Source organism: Protopterus annectens, chromosome 8.part0 (genome assembly GCF_019279795.1).
Source record: "Protopterus annectens isolate FY-2018-M chromosome 8.part0, PAN1.0, whole genome shotgun sequence".
NCBI lineage: Eukaryota > Metazoa > Chordata > Ceratodontiformes > Protopteridae > Protopterus > Protopterus annectens.
In genome coordinates this window covers 1,233,402,051-1,233,422,261 of record NC_056741.1, presented here as the reverse complement: position 1 = coordinate 1,233,422,261, position 20,211 = coordinate 1,233,402,051, and the positions used below count along the sequence as shown (strand labels likewise).

The 20,211-nt window shown below is 40.2% G+C and overlaps 1 protein-coding gene across 1 annotated transcript in view; it reads right to left on the bottom strand.

Moving 5' to 3' along the window:
• Positions 1-20,211, bottom strand: part of IMP4 (IMP U3 small nucleolar ribonucleoprotein 4) — a 267,706-nt gene that overhangs the window by 215,267 nt on the left and 32,228 nt on the right. Inside the window, exon 2 of the mRNA XM_044080730.1 lies at positions 3,885-3,993. Within this exon, the coding sequence (XP_043936665.1) occupies positions 3,885-3,993 (109 nt within the window). The remainder of the gene's footprint in view (positions 1-3,884; positions 3,994-20,211) is intronic.

Sequence of the window (20,211 nt, the reverse complement as noted above, 5' to 3'; positions counted from 1 at the left end):
AAAAGAATTTTTCAGTGGAGGCCCAGGGAGAAAAGCTCAAAAATAAAATAGAAGAAATGGGTACTTGTGTATTATCGCAACCACATGTAATGGCAATAGCGGTTGCTTAACGATCATGACATATGGTCATTAATGTATGCAGAAATGCTAACCCTTAATATTTTACTATTTTTGGGGTAACATGCTCCTGTCAATGTCTGTAAATCCTTAACTTTGTGTGGTTGCGGACTTTTTTCATAGATGGAATCGTGTAATTTCGCTGTCACTTGTTGAGGAATTCCACTGCCACAACTATTTCATTGCCTAACAAAAATACAAACATGTCTGAAAGTGGAATTTAAGAAGCTTGGCTTTTTGGTTGTTTTCCATTTTGTGGAGATCATGTCATCTTTATAGAGTAGCTATTGGAAAAAGGTAGGTAGACTGAAGTAGTATTTGTCGAAACTTTTCTGTATGCAACCAGGGCTTCTATGACAGCTTGTGAGAAATGAACGCTTCTTTGTGGATTCTAATGAAATATTTTCATTAAGTTAGACTCGAAAATTGTTTATGGCATTTCAAGACCTTAGCTGTTCTGCATCACCTGCAAGACTTTAATTAGTGCAACAAAGTAGTTATATGTCACTGTAGGGTTTAACTGGCTAGACCTAGACTGGACCCTTCGGGTCTTGAGCTGTATGACAAGTGCACAGCTGCATGCTGGTACTACCAATTTAAAACACTTTGCAATCCATCACACTTTTGTCATGCAACCTACTGTGGACCAAATTGATCTGTGGCTTTGCAGCATTTCAAGCTTATTTACCTTCATACCGATCAAACAACCACATTCCATGCTCGTTAATATTGCCGTTCAAAATGTGGTTGCGATAATACGCAAGTACCAAGAAATGTTTACATATACATAAAGAAGCTTACACATAACACAGAGAAATGTATTATATTTACACAAATAACAGAATAAAAGTACTATGCACATATTCACATACATGTTCCATACAGAACTCAGAGAAAATGTAAAAAAAACACTATATTAAGAACATCTACAAAGTAAACAAAAAAAAAGTTATGTTAACATTCATAACTAAAAATCCTAAGATGGCAAGTACACAGACAAAGGATGAGGTATAGACTGTATCCTTGCAAATATTGTACCTTAGTTCCAGAGTTAGAAACTAGGAAAACAGAAACTTATCAGAACTAGTGCAAGAACATAACTTTGTTCTGGATAAGCGAGTTTTAAGTCTTTTTTTTTTTTTTTTTTTTTTTTACAATGAGGTAAGTTAATAATAGATGGTATGTAGCTATACAGTTTGAGGACAGAGCTTCTCCTGCAGCATTGTTGGACTTTGTTACATTTACTAGCGATTTACTGCTAGAGCGAAGGACACAATTAGTGGAGTATGGGTGTAGGGGATATTCAAGGGCAGGGATATTCCCAGGTTGGTTAAGACTTTTTATGGGCCATAGTAAGTTGGTTATACATTAAGAGTTGAGGAAGTTCTAACAGAGTTGGTTGAGTGCTGTGCAGTGAGGTGATCTGAAAGGGGAGTCTGTAGCAAATCTGGCAATTTTGTTAGGAGTCTAGTTTTGACCTTCAAAAAAATCTAGGAAAAAGGAAACAGATAAGTTCTTCTTTAAATATACCCTTGTATATTACTTTACTTGTGTATATATATATATATATATATATATATATATATATATATATATATATATATTTATTGCTCATATATATATATATATATATATATATATATATATATATATATATATATATATATATATATATATATATATAAGTGTTGTGTTAACTGAAAAATTTCTTCCTGAACCCATACAAAACTGTTTAAAAACAGAGGCCAAGTCCGAATAATCATTTACCTATGGGTACATAACACATCTAAGATTTACAATTGTGTGTTTAAGACAGGAACAGGCCTGAATATGTTTGATTTTATGGAGTTTCTTCCTTTCCACCAAGGAATAAGATATGCCTCTTTCTGGATACCTAGAAAAGAGGTTTCCCTTAAGATACAACTTACAAGCATCTTCTGGACAACTGCAGCAAGAGTGGGAGATCATTTTAATGAACTTAGAAAGAATGAGGTGGGTACCAGGCAAGGCAATGGTTTGCGTGTGAGCTAGTCATGTTCAGACCAAAGGGAAACATCTATAATCCTGAAGACACTATTACTTATACTTAATGGAACAGTTAAAAGTTGATCATGAATAATGCTGGCAACTACTTAGTCCTCAAATGACTACAAACTACCACACCCAAGCTGCTTTTCCACCAAAACACTATTTGAGAACACAAGGTCTATGGCTGCTCTTTCTTTAGCAAGTTACACTACCAACTCTATGACACTCGCTTCTTTGTACGGCTTTAAAAATAAATCTCTCCACTGTAGTTAGATGCCCTAAACATACAGAATATTATTAGAATATCCTGATAATTCCTATGCAGCACTCAGCCACAGTAAGAATACTGCCTATAACATCTGTGTAACCTACAGTATCTCCTGCCTTCCATGAAATGTGTCTCTTCTGTTGCCTTTAATTTATTCTCTTACACAAGCAGCAGCAATTCCTCTCAAAGTCTATATTATTTAGCGTGTCTACATTATAGTGAAAGTGCTGACAAAAATTACACTGTTAAAAAATAAACAGCTAAGACATGCTTTATTATAGGCAGGCAATGTTAGGGTAACTCAATAAGAACATCACACTAAAGTGAGAGAGTTGTGTTTTAGCATTCAGGTCTCCTTTAAGGCTTCTCTTTTTTTAACACTCTTCATTACATTGCAAAACAACTGCATTATGAACTTTCATGATTTAAGTGATGTCTGCATTATGCTAAATGAATGAGCCTCCAGTTTGGACAGGAAACAATTGTTCTACTTTACCTGCTTTTAATTTTATTATGCTAACACACTCCTGGTCTTCCATTTCATCAAAATAAAGTTCTAGTTTCTGGCCTAGCACATCGGGATACTTTACTACATTTTGGGCTTTTGAAGTTCCAATTGCTGCCACTAATTCCTTCAATTTTGAGTAATACACTTCTCCTTATGTTGATATTACAAGTTTACATATTATGGAAGTTCATAACAATGGACTAAAAAAACTACGGCACACTTATCCTGTAACCTAGGTTTGATGCCCTCCGCCTTCATTTGCATAATGTCCATCTAAGCAAGTCACTCCACCAGATGGTGCTCCAGGGCTGCCTCAGAAAATGGGTCATTGTGCCTAGTGGGCTTACCCGATTTAAAATATCACTAATTAACGTTTTACCCAAAGACACAAGACATGTGATCTGTCAATAGAGGTAATACCTGCATCTTAATTTAGTCAATGCAATAACCTTTGTAGGCTGACATACACAGAAGCATACAACACTGCCACAAAAACTGATGTTTACTACCAACTGCCTTACCAAAGTCTAGACAAGGTACACAGAACGCCCCTTCTCTAATCAGTTTGGCCACTTCCCTCATTATGTAATTACATCACAGTAACATGACAAGGTCCATCAGCTGTTAAATATTAAACATTTCCAGTTTTCAGAAGCATCTGTGAAAATATGCCTGGCTGCTCAGTTGCTTGCCAAATTAGTAAATTCCAGCTTGATAATACACTTAAGAAGTTTAAGCATTTACTTTGAAATGGTCCAAAGCTAATTTAAACCAATCTATACAAGATCATCAATCCAATTTAATGAAAACTCTATTCATGAAAAACCTTGCAAAATGACACAGCTTCAAAAATGGTCTCAACTCCTTGGTAAAATGCACCTGCACTAACACTCTAAAATGCGTAGCAGCCTTAAAATGCTCTACTGGCAGCTTTCAGTGAAGGCAAAGCAGTGGTTTCCTTACCATCAAGTGCACGTTTCAGCTTCTGTTTTTTCTCCTCAATTGTTCGCAGTTTGTCTTCTTGGGCCTTCCTGTAGAGGTACTCTCTCCGTAATCGAGCCTCTCGTCTCAACTAAAAAGAAAAATGCTTTTATATAATGGAATGGTGCATCTCCAAACAAGCCAAAAAATCTGGAGCATACTACTTATTTCATTTTGTTGACTGGATTATCCAACTGAAAAGAAAACTATTTTAGTGGAAGCCACATATTAAAATAAAGTGGATTAAATGTATACCATTTATAACAAGGTATATAAACAATACAAACCTATTAAAAGTACACAATTGTACCAAGATGCATAAGAGTACACAATCTGCAGATAATCTACGATGGCAACAGATAAGGAGTAAATTAGTTAAAAATAAATGGAATTTGGGGAAACAACACATGCAGGAGGAGGCATGAGGTTTAAAGGAAGGCAGCAATTAAACAATTTATGTAAATGTTGGAATTAATGTTAATTATTAAAAAGAAAATAAATGTAAAGTATAACACATTAATGAAAAAATGCTAAAATGGTTCGTTTAGCATTAAAGAAAGCGTATGACTGAAGTGGCAAATTCATATCACACTTTATTTTATTTATTTTTTTTAACACCTTTACTATTAGGTAGTTTCTGAGATAAGTGATCAAACAGGTGGGTAAATGCAATGCCACGACAAGTACAGCACGAGTAAAGCCTTGACTGTATTAATGTGCGTGTATTCACATTATCATTTGCGGAGCAAGTTCGTGCAGTCAGCAGGAAACCATAAAAAAGAACCTTCTAACCATGACTGTAGCAAGGTTCACTATGCAGAGGCACACACGCCCAGAAGGAAATAATTAAATTGGTGAAGGCAAAGCAGCAGAAAGGAGAAGCCCAACAGTGGAAACTGGTTAATGCAGGGGCATTTTTGTCAATGAAGAAATGAACACAGTCTAAGGAAGGACAGGAAAAACATACAAGGATAACTGCTTTAAAGGACATACACTTGGTGTTCAAGGAAAGGTACATCTCCAACATAAACTGGCAAGTCCCCCTCTGAACTGAAAGCACACACTACACAGAAAACATCCTGCACAACAAATATATTGTACAAACTTTTGTAGGGAAGCAACCCCCCCCCCCTTGCTACTTTACCCCTCATACATAATTACTTATGTTAATTCCATGATACCACAACCACTGACAAATAACAGAAAAAAAAAAGAACACACAGACAGTGGACCAGTGCTGGCACACAAACATCTACTGGACTGGGGACACAATGTGAGAGTGGCCACTGCAAATCCACATATACTCTGCTAGACTCCCTTCCCTAATACCTAAAACACAATGTCCTTTATTTGCTTGAGCTACACATCTTCAACAACTATAAAATGCAAAAAGCAATTACTAGAAAATGGAAATCAAAGACTAAACCAACTGTACTAGAAGTAGTTAATATAGTAACGGAGATAAATCGACTGGAAATGGATCTTTAGAAAAGGGTAGGAGCAAATTATAGATAATGGGAATTTTTGGAACAATACATGCAGATGAAGAATGAGGTTTAAAAGAAGGCAGGACTTGAATGAGCTATGTAATGTTTGATTGACAGTGATCGGATACATTATAAGTGATGTATAATATTTGCAACTAAAATTATGTCAGTATAGTTTGCTTTCAGTTATATAAATGTACGATTGCCAAGATCACAAATGATAATAAAGAGGTTTCTTGTATAAAAGAACTATAAATGCCTCAAGTACATCTATGTATAACGATAGCAGATCACTGAAAAACTGTTAATAGTGCAATTTAATCTACTGCACTCACTTACACGTCTAGAAGTTTACAGTATGGTTTGTGTTCTGTCGGACATCACAAACAATGGCAATAAGGAAATTTCCCTCCTCCCTTCCCTGTGCTGTGAAATCTTGGAATACAAATTTAAAGTAGCTCGGTGTGGGGATGCAATGAGGCCTGCCCCAATGAAAAAAAAAAAAAAGTTTAATAGGTTTTTCTTTCAATGTACACCGTGGGTAAGGTACACAATTTACTAAACTGGTTTCACTATACTGTGTATTCGATCTAAAGCAGATCTACGATTTAACAAAGACTCTAAATATATGTATTTTATGTGTTGCTTACACACACACACACACACACACACACACACACACACACACACACACACACACACAAAAACACATAAAACATATACATCCATGTGCTTAGACTTTATGTCACAAAATTTGAACATGTGGGAAACAAAAGAAAAAGGCTATCTGAAGTAGAGACCAAAAAGTGTGGAGGTGGGAAATACTGAACAATGCAGAGTGAAGAGGAGAAAAGATATTTAAAAATGGTGGAGCCTAGATGGCAAACAGATAAGCAGCATTTTTTTTAGAGCTCCACAAATCAGTACCAGCAAACAGGGAAAAATGTATTTTCATTAACCAGAAAAAGAAAAAAAATATTAAGGAACTTAAGAAAGTACAGTTTTGTACCTACCATAAATGTAGATGTTCGAAGATCCACATTGCTGCAGTCCTTACATATGGGTAGTCCGCTGTCCTCGGTCGGCCCGAATACCAAAGTATTAGGCTGACGTCGGTCATGGCGCTCAGATCTGACATCAGAGCGTCAGGGTATAAAAGCGCATGACCGACGTCATATCCTCAGTCTTTTCTTGCCCCAGATGTCAGAAGGCCCTAAAAAGAAAGGCCACAGCCAAAAACAGAATACCTCCCAAAAACATGCCCAACAACAACCACCACCCAAACCATATAACCATGCCAAACTACAGTGGGGAAGGAGGGAGGGTAAATTGGACTGCAGCAATGTGGATCTTCGAACATCTACATTTATGGTAGGTACAAAACTGTACTATGTTCTTCATCTCACATTGCTACAGTCCTTACATATGGGTAGAATCCCAAAGCAGAGGAAAGGGAGGATGGCAAAATCATAAAGCATTAGGGGCTGCTAAAATGCCCTGTAATATAGCAGTGGCAAATCCAGCCCTAGACTTAGAATAAAGAGGAAGGTGGTAATGTTTAGAAAAGTATGAACTGAACTCCAAGTAGCTGCCTCCAAAATATCTTTGTAGCTACCCCCTTAGAAAGGCAGTAGAAGTGGCGTAGCTCTAGTGGAATGAGGTCTGATTCCAGCGGAATCTCCTTACCATGATGGGAATAACAGAAAGAAATACAAAAACCAATCCATTTAGAAATAGTTTATTTTGAAACAGGTTTTCCCTGAGAACCCAAAGCAAAAGAAACAAACAACTGCTGAGACTGCCTGAACCCCTTGGTTCTGCTCAAATAATAACGCAACTGCCTGTGAATATCCAAAGTATGCAAAATCTTCTCCCCTTTATTTTGGGGGTCTGCATAAAAAGTAGGCAAATGAATAGTTTGGTTCAAGGCCACACTAGACACCACTTTAGGCATAAAGGAAGGATTAGTACGCAAAGATACCCTATCCTTATGAAAAATCAGGAAATGTTCCACTGCCATAAGGGCCTGCAATTCAGAAACCCTTCTTGCAGAGGTAATGGCCAACAAAAAAGCAGTCTTCCATGACAAATACTTTAACTCGGCAGTAGCTGCAGGCTCAAAAGGTTGTAGAGTAAGTTTTTCCAACACAAAATTGAGATCCCAAGCAGGAGTAGGAGCCCTACGTGGGGGTCTTATGTTCTTTGCCCCTCTAAGAAATTGCTTAAACAAAGGATGAGAGAATAAAGGAGGGTCACAGTCATAGTGAGCAGAAATGGCTGCAGCATGAACCTTTATGGAGAAGAAGGACAAACCCTTGTCCAATAACTCAGTAAGATATTGAAGAGAAACACTTAAATCAGGCTTGGAAACATCAAAGTCCTTCCCTTTTCTCCAAATAAAAAATCTCCTCCATTTATCAGCGTAAACTTTCCTTGTACTAGGCCTTCTGGCATCCAAAATAACATTCAAAACTTGTTGTGGAAGCTGAGACCCTCCAGAGTCTAAAACAGAATATGCCAGGCTGTTAGATGCAGAGACTGAATCCTGACATTGAGGAAGTGATTGCCCTCCTGAGACAAAAGGTGCGGAATCAAAGGCAGAGGCCATGGAGGCTCGTACTAAACTCCTCAGTAGTGGGTACCAGTGCTGTCGAGGCCAATCCGGCACTATCAGAATCATGGATGGCTTGTCTTGTCTGGCCTTCAAGAGTACCTTGGGGAGAAGAGGCAGAGGTGGAAAGGCATATACATGAAGATTGTTCCAACTGAATGATAGAGCATCCACCTTCCAAGCTGTGGGATGAAACATTTTTGTGCAAAACTTTGGCAACTGGTAATTTAGTGGAGAAGCGAACAGATCTATGTCTGGAGTTCCCCATAACACTGTCAACTTTTGAAATACATGAGGATCCAATTTCCACTCGTGAGGATCCACTATTTGTCTGCTCAACACATCTGCTAAGGAGTTCTGTGCTCCTGGTAGAAACCTTGCCTGAAGATTGAGGTGTAAACTGAGAGCAGTCTCCCACAAAATCATCGCTTGCCTGCAAAGAGGGTGAGAATGAGTTCCCCCTTGCTTGTTGATGTACCACATGACAGTAGTGTTGTCTGTTTGAATCAACACCTGCCCTGGGTGAAGTAAATCCTTGAAAGCCATCAATGCAAATTGGACTGCTAACATCTCCTTCAAGTTGATATGCAAATGTTGAAGTCTGACAGGCCACGTGTCTTGCACCCATTTTCCATTGAGGTGTGCTCCCAAGCCTTGTCCGAGGCATCTGTCGTTAGAATCTGACTCGCCTCTGGTCGGGTCACAGAGAGTCCCTTGTTTAGGTGACATTCCTGAGCCCACCACAAAAATTCCTTCTGAATGCAAGGTATTATCTGAACGACAGTGTCTAGATCTTGGCAGTGTTGTGTCCATACATTTTTGAGATACCATTGCAGCTTCCTCATATGCAGTTTGGCATTGGGAAGCACCAGAATACAAGATGCCATGAACCCCAAGGCTTGAAGGACTGTCCTTGCAGTCAGCCTGGACTGTAGAGACATTTGATGGAAATAAAGAGAAAGGCTTCTTTGTTTGTCCGGGGTCAAAAAGGCCATCTGGGAAGCTGTATTCAGTCTCACACCCAGAAAGCACATGTCCTGAGAGGGTACTAGACTGGACTTTGTTTCGTTCACAGAATACCCTAGGCATCTTAACACTACCATCACATACTGTAGATGAAGAAGTTCGTCCTTGTCTTGTGCAATAATCAGGCAATCGTCCAAATAAGGATAAATCTGTATTCCTCTTAACCTGAAAAAGGCTATCACTGGAGCCAGAACCTTTGTGAACACTCTGGGCGCAGTAGATAAGCCAAAGGGCAATGCAGAGAACTGATAATGTAAATTTCCAGCCCGAAAACGCAGGTACCTCCTGCAACTGGGCCTGATAGGAACATGAAGATAAGCCTCTTTGAGATCCAGAGTTACCATCCAGTGATCTTTTCCCAACAGAGGTAAAAGCTGTTGTAACGTCAGCATTTTGAACTTTGGAATGTCCAGATAAGTGTTGAGGATAGATAAATCCAAAATCGGTCTCCACGTGTTCCCTTTCTTTGGTACTAGAAACAGGCGAGAATAAAATCCTAGGCCCACTTCTGACAGAGGAACTGGCTGTATAGCTCCCATTTGAAGAAGTAAAGAAATCTGTTTGTGAGCCTCTATCCTTTGCCGAGGAGGAACGTCTGGCATGCCTTTGAAAGGAGGCAATGTATGGAAATAGAACTTGTAGCCTCGGTTTATAATGTTCAATACCCATTTGTCCTGGGTGACTAAAAGCCAGTTTTGCTTGAAAAGTGCTAGCTTTCCTCCCAAAGGAGCTGCCAGGCAAGAAGAATCTGGCAGCTGAAAATGCAGGTCATTGGGCCTGTTTACGAAAGGACTGGCCCCTGCCCTCACCAGCAGATTGTGCAGGCGAACTCCATGTTCTAGGCCTGAAGGTACTCTGAGCTCTGCCCCTACCACGTCTAGATCTACCCCTAGACTGAGAATCAGAAGAAGGGTACGTCCACCCCTTAGTAGGCCAATTTCTACTAAACTTTGGAGGTTGCACCTGCAAAAAATCTTTAACAGTCTGCATAGACTTAGCCTTGTCTTCCATTTTCTTCAAAACTGACTCCACAGGGGGACCAAACAAAACTTCAGACTGTAAAGGGGCATCCAGAATTCTAGTTTTAACATGCTTGGATAAATTCTGATCCTTAAGCCAGGCGTGCCTACGAAGAACTGAACCAGTGGCACCCACCCTAGAAGAAGCCTGTAAAGCATCAAAACCACACTGCAAAGAATGCTTACCCACCTGTTCAGAGACATGTACCAAATCCTGCAATTCTTTACACTCTATGCCCTCTGCCAAAGCATCCACTTTAGATTTTAGCTGAGAAAGGAGGAAATTCTGATACTTCAACATATGAAAATGGCAATTTAAAGCCCTCATTGCTAAAGTAGAAGAGGTATACACCTTCTTACCCCATCTGTCCAAAGCTCTAGCTTCCTTATCTAGAGGAACCGGATTCTTTACAACAGAGGCTCTAACACCCTTAGGCCCCTGACTAATAGTTTCTGGGTCCGCCCTAGGACTCTTATACAGATATTTATGAGCCTCAGGCACCCTGTAATACCTGTCCGGTTTAACTGGCGCAGGAGGCAAAGAATCTGGATTAAGGGAAGCCTCTGAAAAAACATCCTGAACAACATCCAAAACAGGAGGTATAGCCAAGGGTCTATGCTGTGGTAAAAACAAGAATTCCCTAAGCCTCTTCCGTGAATCAGAGAAATCCTGTCCCTCCCACTTAAAATGCTCCCTCATGGAATGTAGAGTTTCTGAAAATGAAAAATCCTCTGGAGGAGAAGCAGAAGGAGTGGAATCCTCTGCATCAGAATCAGAATAAGGGAAAAAATCTTGAATGTGTTCAGCAGAAGACTCTGAATCATCTGAGGCCTGATCCAAACTTTCCAACTCTGGCTCCACCCTGGGCCTCTTATCAGGAGGGGGCACAGAACCTCTAATTAAAGTAATCAAATCTTCTGCCATTTTAAGCATGTGCTTTTTAGGCACAGACCCTGAAGCACCAGGACTGACACCAGAGGAAGGCAAAACAGACCTGCCCTTAGAAGGAGCCTTAGAAATAGAAGTAGAAGGCCTAACCACCTTAGGCATAGAAGGGAGAACAGTAACCTGAGAGGCCCCTTCAGCCTGACCTGACTCCTGTGAGGCCACATCTTGTAAAAACAAAGTTTCCCCCTGAGACTCAACAGAAACTTCAGCCGGATCCACCTGTTCCACTGTAGCTTCTAAAGGACCGGCGTCCGAAACGGACGAATCATCCTGCCTAGGCTTCAAAGATTTGTCCTTGCGCTTCTTCGTGGAAGCGGGCGTCGGAGGATCCGACGGCATATTATAATTACACCGCTTACCAAAGACTAACCTAGCGCAATCTAACCTTCGTTTTATGGTGCGCTTATTAAACCTAGCACAAAACCGACACCCGACTACGTTGTGCTCCGGTCCCAAACAAGGAAAAACAAAAATATTCCCCAACGGGGTACTTAGCCCAACTTGGTATCGGTCTGAAACTCCGAATACGAAAAATTTCAGAACGCCGAACGGCACTTGCAACGCTGCTTCTGCATCGGACCATGCGGCAAAAAAGACTGAGGATATGACGTCGGTCATGCGCTTTTATACCCTGACGCTCTGATGTCAGATCTGAGCGCCATGACCGACGTCAGCCTAATACTTTGGTATTCGGGCCGACCGAGGACAGCAGACTACCCATATGTAAGGACTGCAGCAATGTGAGATGAAGAACATCTACAATTCTACCGAATTTCAAGAAATATTATTGAGTTTCTCCTGTCAAAATATTCTGGAGAACACAGCTGTTTGGTAATGGCCAGTTTAAAGAATTCTCACTCGGAAACCACTCTGAAGAAGGAGATACAACTGATGTCTTCCACATTACATTAACTGTCGGTGAAAATGGATAGATTCACTGATAACTTGTAAAGTCTCAAGCAAAACTGCCAAAAGCAAACAGATGTACTAAAAGAAATACTGCAGCAACAACAAAGTAAATTACTAGATATGCAGACATCACTAAATGACAGATGGAAGACTCAAAGAAGAGGAAAATCAGACAGAATTCTTACTTCAACAAAATAACAGGCTTCTTAATAAAGTGGATGATTTAGAGACTAGGGAGAGGAGAACTAATATAAGAATATTTGGCCTTCCAGAAAAAACTGAGGGAGAAGACATCATCACCTTTATGAATTCCTAGCTTCTTGAAGTGCTTGATTTAAAAGAGGGATTATCAAATGGAATAGAAAGAGCTCACAGAGCCATAGGAAAATCTATACCCTCTTCACCTAATGCACCACCAAGATCAACTGTGGTAAAGTTCATGTCCTTCTTGGATAAAGAGCTTATTTTAAAAACAGTCTGGAGAAAAAGTCCCATAACATATAAACAGAGTCAGATCAGATTTGACAATGATTATTCTGCAAAAGTGGTAGAAATAAGGAAAAAAAACTGGCCATTAGTGAAACTTCTCAAACAAAATAAAATAAAAGCGCAGATGGTATATCCTGCTAGAATCAGAATTTTCTATTCAAATGACTTGAAACCTTGAAAAACATTGAAGAAGCTTCTACCTTCGTCAAGAATAATATCACCACAATTCCTGAAGAAATGGACTGGACTGTTTCCACCAACTTGAAAAGATCTCCAGAAAAAAAATACTTGGTCTGAAGTAAGGAAAAAGAAACAAAGAACTGATTCTAAAACTACACAGTCTTCCAAATCTCTCAAAGAATCAACAAAGATACAGACTTCTGGACTTTACCTCAAAATGTATGTATTTTATCTATTGTATTGCCTATTATACTCTGGGACATTTATACTTTTACTTTATGCAACATACTCATCACAAGTCTAGTGGTTGTGTCTGATAATGTTAAATGGTTTTATAACTTAGAGTGACTTCTAGAAATATAGTTACATCTCATTCATAGGCAGTGAGGAAAACCAGATTCAAATGTTATTCAAATGCGTTCTGAGAGACTGCCTTACATATTGTCTGCAACTATAAAGAGCTGAGTATATATTTTTTTGGTTATAGAGTTTAATTGTTGCTTAGATCAGTGTTGAAACTGTTGTCTCGCTGTTCTGAGAGACTGATCGGCAAATATACAGAGCTGAGAATATTTTCTTTGGTTTTAAAGTTTGTACTGTTAGTTTTTGCTTAGATCTCTGTTGAAACTGTTTTGTCCCACCCACCCTCCCTATTTTTGGTTTGTAGTTTAAATTTGGTGGCTTTTGCAGTTGCCCGCCCCACTGTATATTTGATCTGGGACACTTCCCCGTCCCATCTCTTTACTACATTCTACCTCATAAACTCTTTCTGCACTTGCTTTTAGTCCTTTTTAATTTAATTGCATTTTTTAAATTGTGTTTGGTCTAATATTGCTACATACTCAAGTGTGCTAGCTTGCACTGCATGTGAATTGTTTTTTACTACTGTTTTGGATACTTTTCTGTAAAAAAAAACTGTACGCCTGTTTCCTACCTTTCCTGTAACTAGTGTTCCAGATACAGATTTGCTGTATCCAGGACTATATGTAAGCTTCTGAGTCCCCCAAGCATTTCTGTCTCGGAGGGAAGCCTTCTAGCTTAACAGTGGGAGTGGTAAGCACTAGGTAACCTGTCTACCACATAAGTAGTGGTTCTGGCACAGAATTTGTAGTTACTGGCCGTTTGGGCAATCTTTTCCAGCTCTCTCAACTTTCTGATTTGAAAGCCTGTATTTGCACTTGTTTTTGTCCTGTAACTCATCTAGTGCAGATACAGATTCTTATTTTAGCACTTAAATTTGCTTGTTCATGCTCAGCACTTGTTCAGAACTTGTAAGCACTAAATAAGCTACTAATTACTATAGCACTCTATCTTCCTCACTACCTAGAGAAAAACAGCTCTTGTACTCACTTTCCTCACTTATCTAGAGGAAAAACCCTGCAACTCTCTTTTTGCTCGGTCCTGCGCACAGAGCAGCGTCGGGTAGCGCCGGTTAGTTGGGGTATACTATTCCCGGCCCCACAAAGTCTGTGCCGTAAATTTTCCCTTAGAACTAGGCAAGCCTCACCTCAAGTGCTTCAGATCAGCTGCTCTTATTGGAGCACTTGCAAAACAGAAATCAGCACTTGTCCTAATCTCCTAGACAGCAACTATTATTCTCCAAATTTCCTAGACAGCACTATTATAATATAGCATAAGACCCTCGATCGTCCACAGGACTTAAGTTCAATTTACTCTTCAAAGCATGTCCAGAGGTCAGCTTCAGGTCTACTCTCCAGTTCATCTGGTGGAATTGGGCATCCTGAGGCAATGTCACAACTGCCTCATGTATACAGACAACCCTCTCCTCTTACCTCTAGACACAAACACTTGTGGGAGATGCAAATACACAGCCAGACTGGAGGCTAAGCGCTCTCAACCCATGACTGTAACAGACAGTCAAGAGGATAAGGGACACACTTGCATCACACCACCTGTCACACATGAATCTACAAAACAAGCACCGGCAAAACATACGCATAAATACACAAAAACATATTCGGATGCACTAGGTACCAATCTGAAAAAGAAACAGTGCCCTCCAAAGTAGACAAGCAAGCAACCTGCACCCCCAAACACAAGCCAGAAAACACATAATTCACCTCAGCACTGTGCCTCACAACAGCCCTTAAGGCAAAACACCATACCTAACACGCTAATAATAGGAGACTCTATAGTACGGCACACGGATGTTCCACTCACCAGGCTGAACAAGGAGAAGGTTACTGTCAGCTACCTGTCGGGTGCTCGGCTCCACCACATAACACAAGCACTTAGGTCACTCCAGAACAAGTACAAGTATGACGCTGTCATTGTACATGTTGGTGTGAATGATCTAAGATGTACCTCCCTGGACTACATGAAAAGAGACATTGAGGAGCTCTCTGATCATGTAGCCCAAGCTGGTATGACCCTGACCTTGAGTAGCATACTACCTTCACCTAGAATGATACCACAATACAAAGACAAAATGATCAATTTCAACAATTGGCTAAGCTTCTGGTGTCATTCTAAGGGGATCCAGTGTCTGTCTGCCTGGGATGAAATGATAGACAAGACTCGCTGTTTTGCCAGAGATGAGTTGCACCTGTCACACCTAGGTTTTCGAATACTGGCCAAGGCTCTTGCTGTCCCCATAGTGCCTTTTTTAGGCCAGGCTAAAAGGACAAACCAACCACCGTAACCAGCACAGGTAACCAAAAACTTAAGGATAATGCTACTCAACGCTAGAAGTCTCAACCTCAAAATGCACACACTCGAGGCTCTCCTCAGCTTGGAGAAAATCAATGTTTGTGCAGTGATGGAAACCTGGTTCAAGGCTCAAGAGAGCACCCCAGCACTGCCAGGTTACAATTAATATCATACCTTCCGGCCTCAGTTACCGGATCGCAGTACAAAGGGCAGAGGTGTATCCATATTCATCAATGATACCCATATCTCCAGGTTAGTAGTGCAGCATGATGCCCCAGAGATCATCCATGCGCAACTATCAGCAGGCAAAACCACATTTCAAGTCGTAGCCGGTTATAGATCGCCCACCATGTCCCAAGATGCTCATTCTGCATTCCTTGAGACACTGGAAAATATAAAGGTCCTACCCAACACCATAATCTTGGGTGATTTCAACTACTCTGGTATAGACTGGGCGAACTACCATTGTTCCAACTCCTATGCTCAGCGATTCATAGAATTTATAAATTCAAATGCCCTTGAACAACTAGTATGTTCCCCCACTAGAGGGGACAACATATTGGATTTAATCATCACAAATATGGGTGCCCACTGTACCACACCCGTTATCACTCCCTCCTTGGTCAGATCAGACCACAAACTGATAACCCTGGACATCCTCACCCCTCTATCTCCCCCAGTCAAAAAAAATAATAGTCAAAAACCTTTCCAAAGCAAACTTCAAACTACTTGCATCCGAAGTGGAAAGCTTTACTATTCCCTTGCAGAAGGATAATGATATCCAGGATGCGGAATCCTACACCAAGGCACTCTATATGCATCTTTAGGATTGCATGGACCATGCTATGGCAAATAAAACCAAGACTCCTTCCTCAAGCAAGAAGAAAACAGTCTGGTGGACCCCGGCCATAAGCAAACTTTACAATAAAAGGAGGAGACTTATACAAAAAAAGGCCAAATCTCAGGTAGAAAAATCATCCCTGATCAGCATTAGTAAGAAATTGAGGGTCCTCATCAAGTCAACTAAAGCTAATTTTGAAAAGAAAGTTGCCAAGGATAACCATAAGGCCTTCTATGGCTACGTCAAAAACCTAAATGGCAACGCTCAGGTCTGTTCTGAGCTAGTACAAAATGGAACAAAATACACTGACCCTTCTGACATTGCCAACATCTTGGCTGACTGGTTCAGTGCAAATTTCTGCCCCCCCCCCCCCTCACCACCTACAGGGCCTATTACCATTCCAGGGGATTGTGCAAGTCCAATTACTGATACGTTGGTTAACAAGGCTGTATCTAAAGCTAAAAACACTGCCTCCATGGGACCAGATGGTGTCCTAGGCTGTGTCATACGCAAACTCCAAAAGGAATTAACCCTGCATCTTAATACCCTGTTCAGTCTCAGCCTCTCCACAGGATATATGCCCAGAGAATGGCGCACGGCAACGGTGGTCCCACTACACAAGGGTGGGGCCACAACTGACCCTGGGAACTACCAACCAATAAACCTGACCAGTCTGATCTGTAAGGCTATGGAGCAAATCATTATGGAACTCATAAATGGAGAGATTGGGAATCTCCAGTCGCTGGACCCCACACAGTTCGGCTTCGTCAAGGGCAGATCATGCCTCCTGAACCTGGTGGAATTTCTTTCATTACTTAGGCTATAGATAAGGGAAAGGAGGCACACACGGCTTACCTTGACCTTGCTAAAGCATTTGACACCATTCCCCATTCGGGTATTATTGATAAGTTCACCAGCCTGGGCATAAACCCTTACGTCACAAGATGGATCGCAAACTGGCTCTCAGAAAGATCCCATAAAGTAAGAGTAGCTGGATCTATGTCCGAATCCAGACCAGTAATGTGTGGTGTGCCTCAGGGCTCTGTCCTGGGGCCCCTCCTGTTTGGCATATACTTCTCAGAAGTACAGGCAAGCACGGAAGGGCTGTGGCTGACTAAGTTTGCGGACGACTGCAAACTGGGTGCTATAATAGAGTCTCCGGCCAACATGGAGATCCTCCAGAAGGGCCTAAATGAGACTGGTGCAAGGTGTCAAAGCCATGGTCTCAAGCTAAATGCAAAAAAATGCGTAGTAATACCCTTTGGAAAAAACAGAGTACCCGCAAACTACAACATAGGAGGTAATCCCCTGAAATCTGAAGAAGAAATAAGGGATCTAGGGACCCAAGTAGATAGCCAGCTTTCCTTTGATAACCATGTTGCCAAAGTGGTTAGAAAATCCTTCTAAATGACCCATCTGATCATGAAAGGGTTTGCATCAAGATCTAAGGATGTAATGGTGCCCCTCTACTCTTCCCTCATCAGACCCATTATTGAATGCAATGCACCAATTGGAATGTACCTGGCTAGACATCTCCAGCAGCTGGAGAGACCACAGAGGTACCTAACCAAGAGAATTACTGGCCTCAAACAGTTGCCCTATGCAGCACGATTGAAAAAGCTAAGACTGTTCTGTTGCATACCGCTTTCTCAGAGGCGATCTCTGTCTAACGTACAGAGCCATGTCCAACCCAGAATTGTTGAACATGCTCCAGCTTAGCAAAACCAAATCTACTTGAGCTACACGCTCTAGGGATATAAACCTCAACACAACAATGAATAGAACATGCTGGAGGGATAGATTCCCTTCGCAGAGATTTCCCTTACTATTGAACAGGGTCCCGATCTACATAAGACAGAGCCCCTCACTATCACTCTTCAAGAGGAACCTTGGTGAGTGGATGGGTAACAAAGTACACACCGGCGATCACATCAACAGCACTACTAGATAGGGGCCAAGGGTACTAGCTGCTAGTACAAGGGTCTAGGGAACTACTAATGGGAGGTGAATACCGCACAATGTAGCTGGGCTAATATATGCCTTCGGGCAGATAGCTCAGTACCAACCTATGAACCTATCTTTCACTTTAAATATAATTAGTTATATGTAAAGGAAGAACAGAGAACATATACACAAATGTTTTTTCTCATCTCCCTTTTTATTAATAGTATATTTAGTTCACCTCATTGTTGAATAATAGGAATTGAAAACTTGTAATCATAGTTTCTGTGGCTTACTAACTTCACAACACTTCAAATTCCCATTTTAAAAGTAACATAAATATCCATATTTTTAAATGCGGAAAAGACAGAGTCACTACAAACAGATTTCCGTTACTGGGTTCTGACAATGCTGTTATTTGAAACATTCTCGTGCATTAGTTAGAGCTTCCCTTTCAAAAAAAAAAAAGAAAGAAAGAAAAGAAACATTAATAGGCTTATCTTGCACATTCTTGATTCAAATAATCCCATTTAGAACGTGCCACTTCATTGATACTGCAAGTTCTTCACACTCAATTAAAAGGGGAAAGAAGAGTGAAGTCAAAACACAGTACTTTCATGTAGAAGTACAATAAATACTGTAACTGTCAGTTCGCACATTCACATCCATATAGAATTGCGAGTAGAGGAGAGGTTAATTCCCTTTAACTGACTTTCTGAAGAGCTTTTCTCTTTTTATATAAAATCTAAGGGAGATGAATTTAAATATAACTTAGTCAAGAATGCGAATGACCGGAAGCCCTGTGAAAGCGTGCGCTCACTTATACGTACCATTCTCCTCACAGCAGAATTTCCCTTGCCTGCTATGAAAGATTTAAGGTGGAAATAGTCAGTTAAGGAATCCCCTGCTTTCCTGTTGTTAGGGTAGCGCTTGTAGTGTGATAGTTGCACAAGCAGTACATTTTAAGCTCATTTAACATGGTATTTGGATTATTAAAATCTACAAACCCCGACTTCTTTTAAATAAATAAAAAGAATAGGTGTGTGAAATCAGTGCGAGTAGATGTTTTCATGTACAAAAAGAAGAATTTACAGCAACACTGAATAACATCCAATTGAAAAAGTAATAGAAGCATTACAGATTACATTGTTACACTTGAAGTGAACACATCCATTCTTACTCCTGAATTATTCCTACCTAGGCTATAAGACACACTATGCTATGGTGAGCCAGTAAAATGACACGTCTGATAGTTTTGCGAGCATCTGTTACAGCGTTGCAAATGTAAATAGGAAAATGTCTGTGTGAAATACACACATCAGCTGCAGTTGTGACTTAATTATGTGCACATAAGTAAAATCAAGACAGGTTTTAGACATATTATACTGAATACTTCATTAACCTGGTAACAGAAATCATCTAATTTCAAAAGCCACAAAAGGACTTATTACCTTGTACTTATAACTCCTGCACTTATAACTCCTGTTTATTTTAATACAATGTGCTCATTGCTTTATTAGATAACATAGTAAACCCTGTATTGTGCAGTACTGTTATTTTCCTCTGCTAACACTGCCTAGACATGTTCAATTGATTTGATTAAGTAGTAAACCAAATAAACAGTGAATACGGTAGACAGTAAATTACTGATTACTCTACTCACCCTTTAGTGTGTTCTAATCTTTGGTAAGTGGGGTTCAACTTTCAGTAAAGTGGCAAAGATGCTGGTAATTAGCCAAAATTCTTACACCAACATGCAAGTAGTAGTTTAACTGCACTACTAAATTATGTGTGCATGTGTACTCATTTTCTATGATGAACAGTTGAGTTACTCCCAGCAAGACTTTAAGCCATGGTTCTATAACTCATAAAAATGGCATCTCAGACAGTCTTGCGAGTGCCTGTTGAAGTAGTGTGGGAGCTGCCTTGATGGCGGAGAAATACCGGGAAACCTATAGTAAAATTGCACATAAATTAGCATAATGTAGTTGTTCAGATGTCATTCGTTCTACCAAGAATTTTTTGAATTGCACATTTACAGACATAGGTTCCTAAGAAACGCAAATGCTAAATGATATTCTGTATGCTACACATCTGGTTAAGGCAGGGATTTATAACATAAATTACCTTTAATCCTGCAGACATTAGTTGTATAGCTGACTATTATGCAGGTGATATTTTTACTGA